This window comes from Phyllobates terribilis, unplaced genomic scaffold, assembly GCF_046119375.1.
Source record: "Phyllobates terribilis strain yellow unplaced genomic scaffold, ASM4611937v1 Scaffold_4__5_contigs__length_816908805, whole genome shotgun sequence".
NCBI lineage: Eukaryota > Metazoa > Chordata > Amphibia > Anura > Dendrobatidae > Phyllobates > Phyllobates terribilis.
In genome coordinates, this window is record NW_027362764.1 from 124,882,974 (window position 1) to 124,901,386 (window position 18,413).

Here is an 18,413-nt window from a genome sequence, read left to right on the forward strand (position 1 = left end):
AAGGACTCTGCTCATTTTATTTCAGCAACCCCATAGAGAATGAACAGAGCAGCGGTCAGGCATCCAACCTGCTACGCCATTTTTTCCCCGTAAAGGCAAAAAATTTTCAATCTGCCGATCCTAGTAGTCGGACACCCACTGGCAAGTTATCGACTATCCTGTGTATAGTTGATAACTTGTTTTCATTGGACACCCCCTTTAAAAATTTCCTAATGCCTTTTGGTAGCCCCTTCTAAGGTAAAGGGAGACCAGTACTGGAAAAAAACAGTATTAGGCCACGTTCACACATTCAGTATTTGGTCAGTATTTTACCTCAGTATTTGTAAGCCAAAATCAGGAGTGGGTGATAAATACAGAAGTGGTGACGTGTTTCTATTCTAATTTTCCTCTTGTTGTTCCACTCCTGGTTTTGGCTTACAAATACTGATACATAATACTGACCAAATACTGAATGTGTGAACGTGGCCTCACTGTGGATAGAAACCTGGAGTCTGAGCTGGCAGTTGTTGCTGATCTCGCAGTATGGGGTCTACAAGGCCTCCAGGGTTGTATTTAGTTTTGTTTATGGAAAACCTTTTAATGATCTTTCTGACTATTGAATTACCTTGCCTTTATTAATTTAGCATGCACAGATGAGATAGAAGTGGATACAGGTGGAAAAATGACATTTCAAGAAGCAGCACTTACTCACAATGATCACGTTCCAGGTGCAGCAGTAATGTGTCTTGATGAAGGTGCGCTGCATTTATTATTATTAAGACTTATTATGACTTTTAGCATTGCTACTTCCTATAGGTGGCACTAGATTTCTAGTTCTCTTCCTCTCTGAAGAGGCAATTTCCATTTATTATTTACACATCATTTTTGGTTTATTCATTTATTATATCAAAATTCTGTTCAAAAAATTTTTTTTTTTATTTTTAACCTGGTCCTAATTGCAACATGCTACTTGTTTATGTGGATTGGCTTTATTTAATGACAATTGGGGCTAATCCCCTTGTGGATCCATGGAAGCGCAAATTGCAGTCAGAGTGCTAGACTCGGATTGCTCCCTGCAGCCGACCAGCAGCTCATTAGGGGCTCGTACACACTGTTTACACTATGAACACCAAGTAGTGCCTTTCCCTTATATGGATTCCTTTTTAACAGCAAGTTTATGGCAAATACATTTTTTTATGATCTATATAGTGGATGTGAGATCTAATAGGACAATCATTGTAACCCCCAAAGATAAGTAGACGGGGGGCCTGATTCCTGATACTACGTCTGGACTGAATGTAGTAGCAAAGTCATTAATCACTTCTGCTGATCATTTCATGTCTGTAGATAGTCAGTCCTGTAGACATTGAATAGAATTGGAGTGACCTCTTCATTCATCTCTGACATAGTGAGGAAGGACGGCAGATTGGACCTCTGTTCTCTTGATTGTTAGAAGTGCCAGTAGTGGGATCCCCATCAATCAGACATTTTATCTATCATATGGCTCAATATCAAAAATAACTAATTCAGTACATAGCAATTAGCTGATTTTCTAAATGGGAACTGTAGCTAATAGAAGAAACTTCATAACGTATCAGAGAATTCTTTTCAACTTAACATCCATTCTGGAAAAAAGACTACTCAAATGAGTCTTCTGAGAACAAGACTGACAGCCAGCACAGTGAAGGGTCAGGGTCCCACCAGCTCAGAGTGAATTGCAAATTAAGCCAGCTGTCACCAAAAGGAAGTTTTCTCCTTGTAGACAGAGATCGAGACAGGTAAATATTCTGTATATTCTAGGTTAAGTAACGAAGGAATCCCTCTTTCATTGTGAATGGGAGACATCATAGTGGCTTACCACCTCCTCCCACCAGCTCAGAGTGAATTGCAAATTAAAGGGTTTATCCGGGACTCAGTTTTATAAAAAAAAAAAAAAATCCTGGATAAACCCTTTTATTTGCAATTCACTCTGAGCTGGTGGAAGGAGATGGTAATCCACTATGTCTCCCATACACATCACATCATAATTCCTGCTCTTCATTCCCCAGTTAGCACACAGAGGAGCAGCATGGATGATATCATGCAGCAGTACTGAGCAGTGTAGCTGTGAATGAGGTAAACTGCTTGTTAGAAAAGCTCAGCACAATCTTTCTGCATCTCACTCTGCTCCTCCTTCCCCTTACCAGCTCCATATAGCATATAGGAGGTGTAACCTGACCCTTCACTTCGCCGGCTGTCAGTCTTGTCTTCAGAAAGACTGATTTGAGCAACATTTTTTTATTCTAAAACTTTGGGCCTAAAAACTAACAGGCACGTATTTGCTAACTACCTGCCTGTTCTACCTGGCACAGAGCGGTCCGCTCCTGCCAGCGATTCATCTGCTCAACGTCAACAGAGAGCAGCTCTTCCTCTTCCAGGCTGCTGTTTCGACGTCATGCTGATTGACAGCTGCCTAACTGTGGGGAGCTAGTTGTCAATCATCATGACGTTGGTTGTCACACCTTTTCAACAAAGTAAAGCGGAAGTGAAGTAACTTCTCCGTCGACTGAACGTCCGTAGAAGCCACTGAGTCGCCGGCAGGAACACACTGTGACCGCTCTGTGCCGACAGAGATTGGCGCTGGGCACAACAAGCAGGTAGACAGAAGCTACCTGCCTGTTAGTTTTTAGGCCCGGAATGAATGAATGAATGAATGAATGAATGAATAAAAAAAAACAAAACTGGATAAACCGTTTAAGAGACGAAGTTTGCATAGAGGAAAATGAATGAAAATGCAGGATCTAAAATGGGTAGAAAAAGTGTTATTCCTCATGCACACCACATAGTTACTTGAAAGTACAGTTACCCGTTAAAATCGTTCCCTTTCCTTTTAGTGACACCAGAGCACAATGAGAAAGCAGACCTGGAAACTGATGCCTCTTACAATGCAGAAGCAGACCGCATGGACACCTCTCATTCAGACCACATGCACATGGTACCAGATGAGACTGTACGAAAGGCTACAAGTGAAGAGATATCAACACAGCAGCCACTATGCCATCGTGATGAACACCAAGAAACGCAAAGTCCTTCTGAGGACCGGAGAGAACCACATATCCTGGAGAATTCTTGTGGATCACCATCAAAGTTTCCGCTCACAAGAAATCCGAAGTTAGAGGAGCACTTTGATTTGACTAGGGGTCATGAATACATTTCACAAAAAAAGGATGCACCATTGGTTTCTGAAACGTCTGATCTTCATGACATGGAAACTACTCCTAACAGTGAGACTTCAACAGAAATGAGCTCCCCGGCAGGGCACAAAAGTCTGAAGTCTCCTACTGGGATGGAGTCTCCTGCCACCTCAGTGGACACCAGTAAGACCAGTGTGTCATCCTCTCCTGCAGTTTCCATTGACTTTCAATCATCTAATGAGATATTTCAAAGTCAAACCCAGGCACATAGTTATAGCACAGCAAATGCCTTTCAGACCACATTTATATCTGTAACTCCAAAAATTGGCATGGGTAAGCCAGCGATCACCAAAAGGAAGTTTTCTCCTGGCAGACCGAGATCAAGACAGGTAAATGTTCTGTATATTCTAGGTTAAGTAACGATAAGTCAGTTTGTACATTGTATTACTGTTTTTATCCTCTTGGTACCATAATGAACAAAAAATCAAATGTTACGATTGACGACATACTGTTATTCTTTTCTCGTGCAGTTAAGCTGTAGATAAAATGTTGCTTCAAATATTTTGTGTGGCTTGTAGACCAATTAAGGCTGACAACCTTTTTTTTTTTTTTTTTTTCTTCCCCTTCTGTTTTTCTTACTCTCACCTATTGCTTTTTATGGTCCTAAATTACTATTTTTCTAATTACTTTTCTAAATCTGAAATTCTAGATTTTTTTTTTTTTATTGGATTTGAAATGCTCACTTGTTGGTAATGAACTTTTATAAAATGTAGACTTTTAATAGCGTAAAACCCTTAAAGAGGTGGTCCACTACAATGTATAATTCGCCCATCTTTTTAAACCTTTTAAATGAGTATGTTTGTAAATACCTTATGTTTCTTTATTGGTCTGTGAGCGGCGCTATCGCTGCTTGCTCAGTCCGGATCACGTGATTCCCGGCTGCCGCTGACCGTATCCAGCGCTCCCTTTCTCTCTCTCCTCTTTCATTGGCCACAATTGCGTGCTGGCAACTGTGGCCAGTGTATAGGCTTGCTGCCTATACACTGTGGAAAAATCCACACCAAATACAGTGTGAACTTCAGCATTTTTTATTTATATGTGGCTATTTTGTGATTTTATTTTACACAAAGAATTGACTTGCCACAGATTTTTAAATCTGTACCACAGGACACTTTCCACGTGGAAATTTTCAGCAACATGTAGATGAGATTTGTTGAAATCCCCATCTGGATGTGACGGCCTCTACACTGGGTGTATGAGGATTTTTGCTTTAAAAGGAGAGGTGGCTCCACATGCTACCCTGGTTTCAAGATCAATGCGGGTCCCAAAATGTCTGTGTGAATTCTTTTTAATCTCTTTGTATTAACTTTTGGAAAATTCGCTAACATATGCAATGTGTGAACTTGCACTAAAGTGCCTCCAATACATTGTACTGCTTTTAATTGCTGTGCAGAGTGCAGCTATAAAGTCTGGTGCTTTCCTTTTTAAATAACGTAGTCTTTCCCACCCCCCTTTCAGATTGTAGTCTGGACCACCCCCTCGTAGATTTGCTTAGCCTGAATCCTCCCACATTACTCTCAATGAACAGACTTTAACACTATCTTTTATACTGAAGCATTTAGTAAGTGTGTGCAAAGATTATTGTGAAAGGAAGAGGAGTAAGGTCATGCTTGACATCACCTAGAAGTGTTACCGGTCATTGTAAGCCTGCCTCTGATGATAAGGAAACCGTTGTAAACTCTTCATGAAAAAACAGGAGGTAAGAGTTTAAAGGGTTTGAGTCCCTCCTTAGGGTACAAGTCTGCAGGCACTCTGTGTGACTGCAGACTTGTGAATCCTCACTGCGCGTGCACGGTGCACTGTAAGGATTCTCCGGTGCCTGGACCTGGCGGTCATATGACCGCAAGTATGCAATTTGCATTCTTCTGGCTACATCCCGACTAGACCGTATCTGGCCTCTCTCAACATACTAGCATTGAGCGGGGCCATACACCTCTGGTCAGTAGTGATAAACTCAAGTGCTCATTACTAGAAACGAGCGAAACATGGGGACGTGAACATGAGACTCGAGCACCCGCGCTACTCAGTATATACCCGAGGACCCTTCTCAAACACTAGTAACGAGCACTTGTGCTCGTCACTACTAGTCAGCACTTGACTGCATGTATGCAAACCACATACTTGTGGTCAGGCACCCTCCGCTCCCGGGACCGGAGAATCCTCACAGTTCGCAGTGTGCTCGATGTGAGGATTCGCAAGTCTGCTATCGGAGTGGCTGCAGACCTGTACCCTAAGCCCAGACGCATCCCCTTTTTAATATAGCTTTAGTAGCCAGCTTAAGCTTTTATTTATTTCTTTTAATAAAGATTTAAAGATTATCATATAAAAAAAGTCAAAAATTCTAACACAAAAACCTGATTTTAAACAATAGGTAATTTTTTGTCACTGTACAAATGTTCTAGCAGTGAGCACATCCACACATTAGTTGTGACGAGCACGATGCCACGTGTGCAATTACACTTTAGTAGGTGTTTTTTACCTTTTGCTTTTCATGAAGCAGTTTTCGTCGCCAATAAAACTAAGTGTAATGCCACCCTTACAATGGATCTAAAGCGTGATAGTCACCAGCCTGGATTATTTGCAGATTTACATTTATCAAATTAAATTGATGATGGTCTACTTCTTGTTGCATTAATGTTTTTCTAAGATGATTTTAAGACTGGAGTAGTAGAGTCCTCCCAGCGCTCATGATTGCATTTATAATACTTATGGGTAGTCCCTGCCTACAATTTAGGTTCTTACTTGTAAATTGTTACCATTATGTAAGCATAAGACCTTCTGTGCCCCATTTCATGCCATACCTTACCTTAGAGGGTCGCCTGAGCTTTTTAGTTCTTTAGGTAAGCCGCCGCCAGGGGCTTCGGATAGGGCAGTAGAGAATGAATGTTCAGCGAGCTCAGTCTTTGTGAATGGAGGAGTCAGCCGAGAGAGCGAAGTACAGTACTCCTCCAACAGTTATCTAAGGTGTATGGACACCAAGTTTTATTTGTACAGCCTCAGTATATTGAAGAAAATGGAGGAAAAGTGCTGTCCAGGATATGGCTCCCGAGTTAGTGGCTGAAGACAGTTGTACATTGTGATAGTCATAGTCTGTTTATTTAGATTTGTTCACTTCTTTGATTTAAGGAAATGTGGCAAGAAATATTAAATAAGTGGTATGCTTGAGGGGTCCCTTTTTTTTTACCTAAGTGTTTGCGTTAAAGGCGACTTGCCACTTGCTTAAAAAAATGATGTCATAGCTTAGAAATATCCTTGAGTTCCCCTGATTCTTCCACTCTTTCCATTTTGTGCTGCTTTGCTCCAGTGCAGAGTTTATACGACTGTTTCTTCTGGAGCACACTATGTGAAATCTCTGCTTTGCAGTCCAACTTGGGTGTTTGTTCAGAGTCTTCTCTGGGGACGTGCACTTTCAGCCCTCCCTCTCTGATGCTGCCAGTCACATATTGTGCTTCAGAAGCAACAAATATAAATGCACTGTGTCACTCCATTGTGGAGATAAAGATCTAGAATCGGGAGCTCTGATTTTTGAGGCATTTAACTACATTTTTTTTGGAGCAAAGGACATGTCCTCTTAAAAGGGGTGATTCCAGTGTGTAATCCGTGTATGATCTGTGATTGACATTGCAAAGAATAGGACGTGATTTTTTTTAAATTTCATTTTCATATGTGAAAAACACAAAGTAAAAAAGATAAAAATAATTGACATGTGAATGAGGCCTTAACTTGTATGGAAGTTGATAATCATGCCAAGTATGTGGAGTAATTTTGTAACTTCCCATGCAAGTGAATGGATAGAGCCGCAGTGTCTCCTTTCTATTTCTAGCAGAGTGCGGCAGGGCTTTCAAGATAAATGCGGGTCCCTCTTGGACCTGAATATTTAATACGTGTTCTCCCCCTAATTTAGTATTAGGAGTGGTCCCTGGGGACCACCTACAAGGACCTTTCTCTTTCCATTGGCTCGTCTCGGCCCTTTTATCTGCTACAGCTCTGCATCAGCACTGACGGCACCGCGGACCGTCCTGCCACCTCCTGCTCCTAGATCTCGTCACCTCTACGTGCTTCCCCTTGTATTTCTTTTCTGTTCAGCAGACAATAAAATATTTTATTCCACTTAGGAAATGTTTATTTTTACCTATGTGGAATTACTAATGTAGTTAAGGGAATAGTCCAGAAAAAAATGATAAAATGTGTTCTACAAAGTGCAAAAACCAAAGTGGCGAAGTGTTACCAAATGTCAAGGAACACCAGAAATCATTGCACCCCTCCATGCTCTGCACTGGGCATAGCACAGAATACCATTTATCCTGAAATGTTCAAGCATTAGAAATATTTAAATTTCCCTCCATTTTCTATATCGTTATATTCATTCATTTCTTCAGTCATTATAGCTCCTTGTTACATCTTGTGGGGGAAGGGAGAAGGGAACAAAAAAAATAAATCATGGTGGACAAAGTGATTATCTTTGCTATACGCACTCCCTCTCTCAGCAATTATTGTGCGCTTCAGGGTTGTTATTAATAAGAAATAGGAATGTTATTAGGAGATTGCATTGTGTCCCTATCCACTTGGGTGGAGATGTGCTGCTGCGGGGCTCTGCCCTACTGGTGGCATGAACTGTGAGGTGGGCCAGGGCGCCAAGTCATGGCGGCAACCCCTTCATTCTCAGGATTGGTACGGGACCTGAAGTTGGGACCCCTTGTTACCCATCATATCACTGGCGGACAGATACCGAAGAGGGCTCCTGTGCAAGAACATTATATGGCCCCTTACCTCTCGGGCTCTTGTGCGACCGCACAGGTTGCACCAATGATATGTCCGACCCTGCGTCATATCCTAGCAATGTTATAATTTTAGAAAATAAAGCATTATGCATTGTGTAATGAAAGATTGAGCAGTGCTTCACTCACTGTGAACCTCGTGAAGCCAGGTCTGCAGCGGCATTTACTACTGCGGATATTGTGCAGCGGGAGCCGCACAATTCACACTGCACAAGGTGACGTTTGCACCTACACCTGCAGTATAAACTGACGCGCAGCAGATCGCAAATCTGCTCTCATCAGTTTACCCTGCAGATATCTTTTGCAGCATGCACATGAGATTGCCTAAAATCTTATGTACTGTACAGCACTATAAAATGCAGTGGATCTGAACGGTCAGGCTGATTAAGTTGTCTGCATTTGTACGTTCATACTCGGATGGTTAATGTGAGATGGTGTAGTGCAGTGAGCAGCTTCTGCAGGCCTTGTGTATGGCTGCTGGCCTTCCACCGTTCTGCTCCCGCGTCCTCGTCTGCCCGCAATGTCCAGCGGTGTTGGCCGCTCGCTCCACAAAGCTCACGGTGCATGTTGTGCTATGTATCTGATTAATGTGGCAGCCTCATTGTCTACATTTGCTTGGCTTCTCTAACCCTTTTATGTTGCTGGCTTTGTTTTTTGTGTTGCTGAGTTTATCCATATATTTTCTCACCTGCCATGTCTTAGGGCACTTGGAGTACCAATAATACAGTGAGCCCACCTTCCTGGTCAGCTGATGGCTCAGAGGGTTGGGACATTTTTAAGTCCAGACAACTTCCCGGCAGTCCTTATTGGAGCATCAAAGTGGTAAATAAGTTGCTTTTCTTCTTCTGTGTCCTTTCACTTTCTTTATGGTGTTGTCTGTAGAAGGAGCGCTGTGTCTTCCTCCAGCTTTCAGGATATTACACCTCCATTCTGTGCAGTCTTGCAAGCTTTAGCCATGTTGCCTAAATGTCTTCAGATTCCCTTTAACTGCTCTTTAAATGCTTTTCTAATGCCGCTTTTTATGTCTTTACACCGATACATTTATTCTAGCTATCGAAGCACTTTTCCTGTTCTCTTAAATGGGCTTAAACTTTGCTGTTATTTTGATCTGTGACCCATGTACAAACTTGCCACTAATGAAGTGTAACGGTGTATTAGCTCAGTATTTCATAGAACTTTTCATTTCCTAAAAGCACTCCTCTAACATTTGGTAAGCAAGTACTGTTTCTGGGGTCATGGACTTAAAAGGTTTTTTGGTTTTAGAAAACCCATGTCTTAAGGGGCCATTAAAAAAAAAAGAAAAAAAGAACTGAGCCTCCGAGTCCAGCACAGAGTCCCTGCCGCTGCTTCTAATATTTCTTTTTGTCTGCATCGGTGACGTTAACAGTGCTGCAACCAATCGGTGAGCTAAGCAGTTCTGAGCGGCTCGTGGTCACTACAATGGCAAAGCCACTGACCTCACTAATTGGCTGCAGCGCTGTCAACGCTGTAGACAACAACAGACTCCGGGAGCAGCCGCTGAGACTCAGCGCTGACCCCGGGGAGAGTGGTTGGATAAAGCACAGTTTATTTTAACAAACTGCAGCCAAGGGACAAAGGTTTTCTGAAACAAGAAACCCCCTTTAAAGATGCCTCATGCATTAACTTATTTCTTCCTCAAAATACCGTCCATGTATACTAATTAAAGAAAAGAAATAACAAATGGCACGGATCAACCTCCAGCCCAGGTTTTCCCACCACTCTCCTCTTTTTCTGTACAATGAAGCCCCAGAAGTAAAAGTCTGAGAAGCCCCGAAATAGAAAAACCAAATCTCCCTCCTCTGAACTGCAGATCTGACTGCAGAATGCAGGCTGCCACGTCCTGCGGCCTGTAGGTCATTGAGACTGCTAGACACCGGTGGTAAGGGCGCTATGTATAAGAAGGCATATCACCAGAACACAAAATACTGGGGATCTGAGCTCTTATGTCTGCCAAATTGTGACTCTACCCCGGGATCTGTACAAGATGCAATGTACTTTCAGGCTGATTATTCTGTATGTAGCTCGAAGTGGTATAAAACCAGGATAAATGCTGATAGATTTTACTAGTCGTTGGTTTGTGTCCTTTTGCTGTTTAGTTTGATTAGGGTAATACAATTGCTTTGTGGCAGTGTTGAAAGGTGTTAATGTCCTTTTTTTAGGACTGCTGTATCTTCACTTTTTTCCCTGTTTTTCAATTAACATTTCCAAAAAGTGTTAATTGAAGCTTCCGAGTATTCCTGCTCCTTACAGGCTAAGTCTATAACCTATCATCTGTAAGCAGCATTAGCAATAGTAATATCTTGCGTCTATAGCAAGGTCCTGTATTTTGTCTTACATGAGGCTACAGTAACTTGTATTTGTACTTTTCTCATGATCTCCACAATAGCCCCATATATTGGAGAAGAGAGCCGTGTCTTATGTTTTTACTGTGATTTAACTTTAGAAATACTCAATTCTTTTGTTGTTTTTACAGGGTCGTGGATCAGGATTTCCTAGGAGGCGACCAAGGGGGTCTGGTCTGTCAGGCCGTGGGGGAAGAGGCCGTTCCAAATTAAAAGCTCCCATAGGCAACTTCATATTTCCAGGGGTATTGTATGCACTATTATTTTGTGTTGACATTTGTAGTATCCGGTCACGGTGGCCACTGGACGGGACCCGTGCGAGCCCCCTATCTCCCTGCATCCACGGCTTTTTCGATGGCCTGGCCTGCCGTGACCGCTCATGCACATCACACTGCAATGGCCAGCTAATCAAAAGAAAAGCCACGGATGCCGTCAGGCAGGTAGTTCTCCGGCCTCCCATCCTGACCACAGATTGCTGATGTGGCCAGTGGATGGTGTCCTGCAAATCAATTCACACCCACTCTAGTGATTGTCTTCACTTAGTCAAATAACATACTTGTAATGATCGTATTGCCCTCCAGCACAAAGTTACTCAAGAAGCCTTACATGAGGGGCTTTTCATATGCCAGCCTTGATCATTTTGCCACCTGGAGAAAGTTATGTCAAATTTTTTAAGAGACGCCCACCTTATAAATTTTGCGTATAATTTGGGCTGTTACCGTGTCAGTAATTGACATCTGAACCAGCGTACATTTCAGATATAATTTGGAATTTTCGTGTTAAAAAATTATAGTAACTCAGAGGTTTGAATAAGCTACCAAACTTTTGGGCAAGTATGGATTGTAGAAATATTCCACCCATAATAGTTTTCTTCAGACAGTCATTATAAGCGGCAAGCTTCGCTTCTGCGTCAGAGTCTCCGTCATGTAGCACTGTTAATGTCCTCTAAATGGTGGACATGTCAGTAGACCCTTATGGGCCCAATTGTAACTGAATAGGGTGTGGCCAGCACAGGACTTGTACCACGGACAGGGTAGGGTTATAAAAACTAAAAATAAATCACAGAACAGATGCAATGTACTTGTTGGAAATTCCTGCAATATTTCTGAACGCTGTGTTTCTTTAGATAACCACGATTGATCTTTCATCATATAAAGAGGAAGAAGAGACCTCAATGCACAACACAGTGGTTTTATTTTCCACAACCGACAAGTTCACCTTACATCAGGTAAGCACAGTTTTATTAGTCTTTCAGTAAAGAAAACACAAATCTAAACTTCAAAGCAATTGCCTTACTGACCCACCCTTCCTATGACACCAGCGAGCAAACTGCTTATACATGATGTACTCAGAAACATTGAATATGTACTGCATCTCAGGGATCCATTGTGATGTACATGTTTGAGTGACCCCTAATCCTGCTCTCCAAGGAGGAGACTTCCTGTAAGTTAAAAGAAGTTGTCACCTGCTTCATGCTGCCTAAACCACGGGCAGCATGAATCCGATCCCGGCTGCGCAACTTCAGCCAGGTATGTGTTTCTCTGAAATGCATAAAAATTTATATTGGTTTAAAGTGTAACCCAAACAGAAAATGTAGATGCACCACACCATTATAAAGAGAACTTGTCACTTGCTCAAAAAAAAAAAATGAGTTGCGTACCGTGTAAAAATCTCTGAGCTCCCCTTTTTCTGCTATTTTTATCATGTTGCACCGTGTCGTTCCATTGCAGAGATATTCACATTTGTTGTCGTTCCATTGCAGAGATATTCACATTTGTTGCTTTAGGAGCTCAGTGTGTGAAATCTCCATTTGTAATGCAGCTAGGCCTTAGTCTTCAATGGAGACGTGTGCTTCACCCCTCCGTCCCAGATGCTGCCAATCACAACTCAGCAGCTGATCTAAGGTCTAGCAGTCTCACTCTGAAGAAAGGCTCCGAAGAAAGGCTCAGATACACTACAAGCAGAGATTTCACAAACTGAGCTCTATTAGCAGACATAGCAATGCCAGATATGTCATTATTTTTTTTGCGATATTTAATTTTTTTTAAGTTTTAACTTTTTTTTTTTTAGCTTCTATGATACACCTATTCTTACACAGGGACAAGAAGAGATCACATATCATCTCTCTCCTGTCCCTCCAGCCTGACAGCCTGAAAGTCATTCTCCGCCTGGATCACGGCTGCGGAAGTGATTCTCTGCTTGAAAATTAGCCTACAATCCCCGCTGTAGTCATGATGCAGCCCATGACGACATGTGGTAAAGTCAGGAGTGACAGCTGCTGCAGATACCTGCAGATCTCTCTTCGGCCTGTGATATCTCAGACTGACTGGCTTTTGTAGCTGTGATCCATTCTGACATATGGCCCAAATTTAGCCAGGACATATCTCATACATCTTTGCCTACTGAGTGCCCACTCTGCAGACATATGAAATGACACCTCCTTGGCAGGGAAGTGGTTAAGGTAAAGCTTTGCCTGAAAACCTCATCTGACATGTAACAAGATGTCTGGTGGGAAGTTATAAACAGACTGTGCCCAGGATACCTGATAAAATATGAAAGGGGCACTCACAATTCTGTGGACATCGTGTCTTATCATATTTGTAGTCAGAATCTCCCAATTATTGCAGCAGCACTACATGCACTTCACATGTCAGACAGTGCTTTAAGGCTTACTTTTGAGCTGCGTTCACACTTTGTGACTATGATGTGCATGTTTTAATTTTGGCACAACAAAATGCACAAATTTGTTGCGATTTTTTTTTTTTTCTTTTTCTTTTTATAAATGCTAAAGATGTTACAGGTGTTACCACAACGCACTGTGTGCACGCAGCCTTGCTTTAATGGGAAGATCTGTAATAAGCTACTATATGTGTGACCTGGCTATATTTGGTAGTAAATGAGTAATTCTCCTCTTCTCTCCGCCCCCACAATGAAACAAATGTTTTTCAGCTTTTGGAGTTGTAGCAGGTAATAATTTGGTTCTTACCTTGCAGGATATGTGCGTTGTATGTGGCAGTTTTGGAAAAGGAGCAGAAGGAAGATTACTTGCTTGCTCTCAGTGCGGGCAATGTTACCATCCGTACTGTGTCAGTATTAAGGTGAGTGCACACAAGTGGTTTTCTTTTTCTCTTTAAAGGGGCTGTCAGTGACTTCAACATTGATGGCCTATTTTTAGGATAGACAATCGATGTGTGATCCGTGGAAGTATGACACTCTGCACCCCCAGATCTGCTTTTCCCGGTGTCGGCAGCGGCCAGAACTACTTAGTCAGTGGTATAGTGTCTGCAGCCGGGTCCTGCACATCACCAGCTATAGGTCCAAATAGAGGGTGGATGTGCAGTACCCGGCTGTGGCCACTTTACTACTGACAGCTGAGCTGTTGAGCTCCGCAACTGAGCAGTCCTGGTCGGCACTGAGAACAGCTGCTCAGAGGGAGCTGCGGATGTTACACCTCCACCTATCAGACATTTATGATCTGTCCTAAGAATAAGCCATCAATGGTAAAGTCCTGGACAACCCCTTTAAAGCTGATTCCTCATAGATTGGAAATCTAGCACAATGATATTCCTCTGTGCTGCGCTATCTCCTCTATCTCATTTCTATACTTTCCTACAATGATTTGTCGCCTGCTTATGGGAATGTTTCTATTTATCTAGTGAGTTCTAATGGAGGTGACTAGTCTAAGCTTAGTGGCCATCCACAACCTTGTTCTGGGAAGGTTAACCATTTAATTGTGTGTTTTGTGTTAACATATTTTCTTTCTTGTTTATCATGAAATCTCCAGCTTACTAAAGTCATCCTTCGCAAAGGCTGGAGGTGCTTGGAGTGCACAGTGTGTGAGGCCTGTGGTAAGGCCACCGATCCCGGCCGCCTGCTGCTCTGTGACGACTGTGACATTAGCTACCATACATACTGCCTGGACCCACCATTACAGACTGTCCCCAAGGGAGGCTGGAAGTGTAAATGGTGAGCTTTCTGTGTCACCTATTCTCCTCTTGTTTATTTTGTGTCTTTACTGCTCTGAAATTGAAAAAGTGAAGGTACAGACTCTGTAAATTCCCTAATCCCCCCCGACCAGGCATAACGTTTACATGGGAGCTGCAGCCACTACTATGGGGAATTTTTACTCTGTATTTAGTAAAATTGTTGTGGCTTTATTAGTTTATGTTTAGGTGCAGGGCAGCCGAGGATTTAGGGTGATCAGGGTCAGCTGACGTTCTCTGTCCATCCAGACGGATGAGTGTCGCTGTGCTAAAAAAATTTTTTCAAGGTGCTCACAGGATTAATGGGGAGTCCAGGAGGCTAGGCCTCCAACGATGATAGTGTTGGCATATCCTAGCGGTCTGTCATCACTCGTAACCCTTTAGTAATCACATTGCTTTCCCTTTCAGGTGTGTATCATGTAACAACTGTAAAGCCATCACTCCAGGTTTGCGGTGTGAGTGGCAGAATAACTATACCCAGTGTGCGCCATGTGCGAGCCTATCCACATGCCCTGTGTGTGCTCAGAACTACATAGAGGATGAGGTTATTATTCAGTGTCGGCAGTGCGATAGGTAAGTGCCGTCACACACCTCAGTCTATAATATATATATTTTTTCTTTTTTTGCATCTGATTTCCGACTGCTAACAATGATATATTTTAGGTGGTCCCATGGTGCTTGCCAGACCCTGTATACAGAAGTTGAAGTTGAACGTGCAGCAGACAGTGGATTTGATTGTGCGATGTGTAAGCCATTTGTAATACCAGCTCCAGGTATGATTGATATGTACTGGCTTCATTATTATGTATAAAGGTTGGCCAGCTTTACTGCCTTGTGCAAGCCACAGTAATGGCTACCTGTATTTCAGGAACCCCATTTACAGAAGCTTAAAGGGAACCTGTCATGTTGAAAATGGTATCTGATCTGCAGGATGTTATAGAGCTCATTAGATTGATAGATTTTTGTGGGAAAAGTTTCAGTAAAACTTGCATTTTACTCAGTGAGACCCCTGGTTTTTGTAGGTACGAGTCCAGTGGTCGGTCTTACTAGTGATTGACAGTCCTCCCTGTATGAATGCGCATGCAGTGATAGCTGTCAATCACTATTAGGATCGCCCACTTGTCATACTGAATTTTTTGCAACAAACCTATATATCCTTCTACTCAGCTTCTCCTTCTCTATACCGTGCTGTCCACTGATCAGACTGCTTGTACAATATGACAGGTTCCCTTTCAAAACCAAAGTTTTCTAGAGGTTGGCCCAACACTCAGAAACAAACCTAGCTCAAACATTGGAGGGGTTTTCCAAAATAAGGAAAAAGGCTTGTAATGGGCAGCAATACATGTAAAATAATATATGTATTCACCTTGTCACTCCTGGAGTGCAAGGGACGGGTCGCTGATGGTCCCTGCTTGACTTTTGTTTACATTGGCCGAAGATGTCACAGCCCATATACCCCACGTCTGCAGCCAATCGCTGGCCTTGGCTGCATATTGCCCATGACTGCTGAGGACTGGTTGCAGCTCTCATGTGTTGTATATGGGCTGTGTGGAGACCATCAGGGATGTGGTGCAGGGATGGTCGGAAGTAACACCCCAGGTATACATTCATTTTATTTATTTTTTTTACATATTTTGCTGTCGTATGCAACATTTTCATTATCCTGTTTAACCACTTTAAGGGAAACCTGTGCTCAGAACTTTCCTGGGGTGGGTTCACACACATTGGTGGAGATTTGTGTACCTAAAGGTGCCAGAATTTACACACAAACCCATGTCTTTTGTGACTTGCACCATATTTGTGTTTCTCACAAAGGGCAACTGGATGAGTCTGGGTATGATAACGTGGCAGCTACCGTTTTTATGTACATTTGTGGGTGGAAGCTTTTCTGCTCTAACAAAATATATATTTGATTTAGCTCATAAAAATGTGCAATGTGAACACATCCCATTACATTCCATAAAATTCACATCCTTTATTGATCCATTGAAAACAGATGCTATGACAGCAGTGTGACGGGAGCCGAGAGGCAGCATTGATCTAATAAGGGAGATGAGTACAGAGTGTAAGGCTGTGTTCACACATAGCGGCCATGGTGCAATTTTTATTTTGCATTTTAAATTTTCTTCTCTTGATTTTTGAAAACCGCGGGGCAGCATTACTGCGATTGTAGCAAAAAAAAAAAAAAAAAGCACAGCAGCTGCGATGTGTGAACGCAGCCTAATGGAAATAAAATAGTTGTATATGATAAATTTACTATTTTAGTATTTGATTCCAATAATCTTATTCTTGGATATTTGTTGGCATCTTAACCTTCTGAGCACATAAGTTGTTTGCTCACTAAAACTAAGGTGTTTGTGTTCCGTTCAGTTTATAAATTATGTTAATTATTTTTTTCCAAGTCATTTAATGTTTTAATTGCTTTTTTTCTTATTGCTTTTCCAACAGAAGAGTGTGAACCTCCAATTGATGCGCTGATTGTTCCGAAGTTTAGAGAATACGGTAGGTTTTTGCTTTTGTCAGGTTATTTATGATCGGCTTTAGCATGATTTTTTTTTTTCTTAAATATTTAAAGGGAACCTTTCACATTGTTTTCTATTTATAAACTATATGCACCACCCTTATGCTGTCTTTAATGGTACTCCTGAAACCCACTATATAAATGCCATCTATAAATGTTCCCCGGCGGATAGTAATTGGTGGTAAGTAGTGGAATAGGTTGCAAGCCCGATTCTGTCCCTGCAATCTGTCTCTTCTGACTTGATTGATGTGGCTACATACTCTAGTGGCCCAAATTGAGGCACCTGCAGTTTTTCACCATCACCAATATTTAATGAAAGTTTTCACCGACATACTTGCTTGAACACACGCCCTCTTCTGCGATATGTATTCTATGTTTGTTTATAGTGACCTGGGTGTGATTTAATACAGATATTGTGCGATTAAAATGCGGTTTTTATATTTTAAAGCCAGTTTGTCATCAGTAGGTAAGCAATTACATGTTTTCGTTCTCAAAGTGTGTAAGCGGTTTCAAGAGACTGGTTCGATAAAGAATAAACCAGGTAGAGAAAGGAAGAAGGCTATAACTCCTCAGACTGATAGAAGAATTGTTAGAATTACCCTAAATAACAGGAAATCAACTGCTGTTGATATCAACAAGGAGCTTGTCAACACTGGAGTGACAGTGTCCGGTCGGACGGTTCGACAACTATTGGTAAACGCTGGGTTAAGAGCCAGAATACCACGTAAAAAGCCATTTTTGAATGCCTCACAGCGTCAGAAACGTCTGCAGTGGCCAAAGAACATTCTAAATGGACCATTGAACAATGGAGAAATGCTTTATGGAGCGATGAGACACGCATATCCATCTTTGGCAGTAACGGTGTCCGCTACGTTCGACGACCTGGAGAGGATTGCTTGCCAGAGTGTACAGTACCCACCATGAAGCATCCCTGAGTGTTATGGTGGGGGGCTGCGTGTCCAGAGATGCAGGTGGTCGGCTGCAGGTAATTGAAGGAACAGTCAATGCTGAAAAGTACATGAAGGAAGTCCTTCAGCCTAAACTCATTACTTCGGCATGTGATGTATTTGGTGAAGGGACACCATTTATTTTTCAGCAAGATGGAGCCCCATGCCATACAGGTAAAAAATGTGTCTCTTGGTTCAAGGACAAAAATGTCCAGCTATTGAATTGGCCAGGAAACAGCCCAGATCTCAATCCTATTGAGAATCTCTGGGCTCGGCTCAAAAGAGCAGTGTCAAAACAGCGGGCTTCAAACAAGCAGGAACTCACTGCAGCCATCATCAAATCATGGCTTCATATCATCACGCCATCTGATTTACACAAACTGGTAGATAACTGCCTGGCATCTACTTGGCATGCTATCAAGGCCAAGGGCTATCCAACTAAGTATTAACATTTTAGTGTTAGATATGAAAATAGGACAAATAAATGGCTTTTCTCCCACAGTCATCTGAGTGACAATAGTGTCCAATGTGTTGACAAATGAACAAATGTCCTGCTAATATTGTGTTTCTATGAGATTGTTATTTCTACTTAAAAACTTTACTGTAAAA

The 18,413-nt window shown here is 42.1% G+C and overlaps 1 protein-coding gene across 8 annotated transcripts in view; it reads left to right on the forward strand.

Annotated features, from left to right (window-relative positions):
* KMT2C (lysine methyltransferase 2C) overlaps positions 1-18,413 on the forward strand; it is a 205,969-nt gene that overhangs the window by 107,392 nt on the left and 80,164 nt on the right. For 7 of the 8 annotated variants that reach the window (XM_073677706.1, XM_073677708.1, XM_073677707.1 and 4 more), the window contains exons 12-21: positions 624-734; positions 2,853-3,541; positions 8,693-8,812; positions 10,485-10,598; positions 11,480-11,581; positions 13,347-13,451; positions 14,138-14,319; positions 14,745-14,909; positions 15,000-15,109; positions 16,785-16,838. In XM_073677706.1, the coding sequence (XP_073533807.1) occupies positions 624-734; positions 2,853-3,541; positions 8,693-8,812; positions 10,485-10,598; positions 11,480-11,581; positions 13,347-13,451; positions 14,138-14,319; positions 14,745-14,909; positions 15,000-15,109; positions 16,785-16,838 (1,752 nt within the window). The remainder of the gene's footprint in view (positions 1-623; positions 735-2,852; positions 3,542-8,692; positions 8,813-10,484; positions 10,599-11,479; positions 11,582-13,346; positions 13,452-14,137; positions 14,320-14,744; positions 14,910-14,999; positions 15,110-16,784; positions 16,839-18,413) is intronic. The other variant, XM_073677711.1, reaches the window with a different exon arrangement.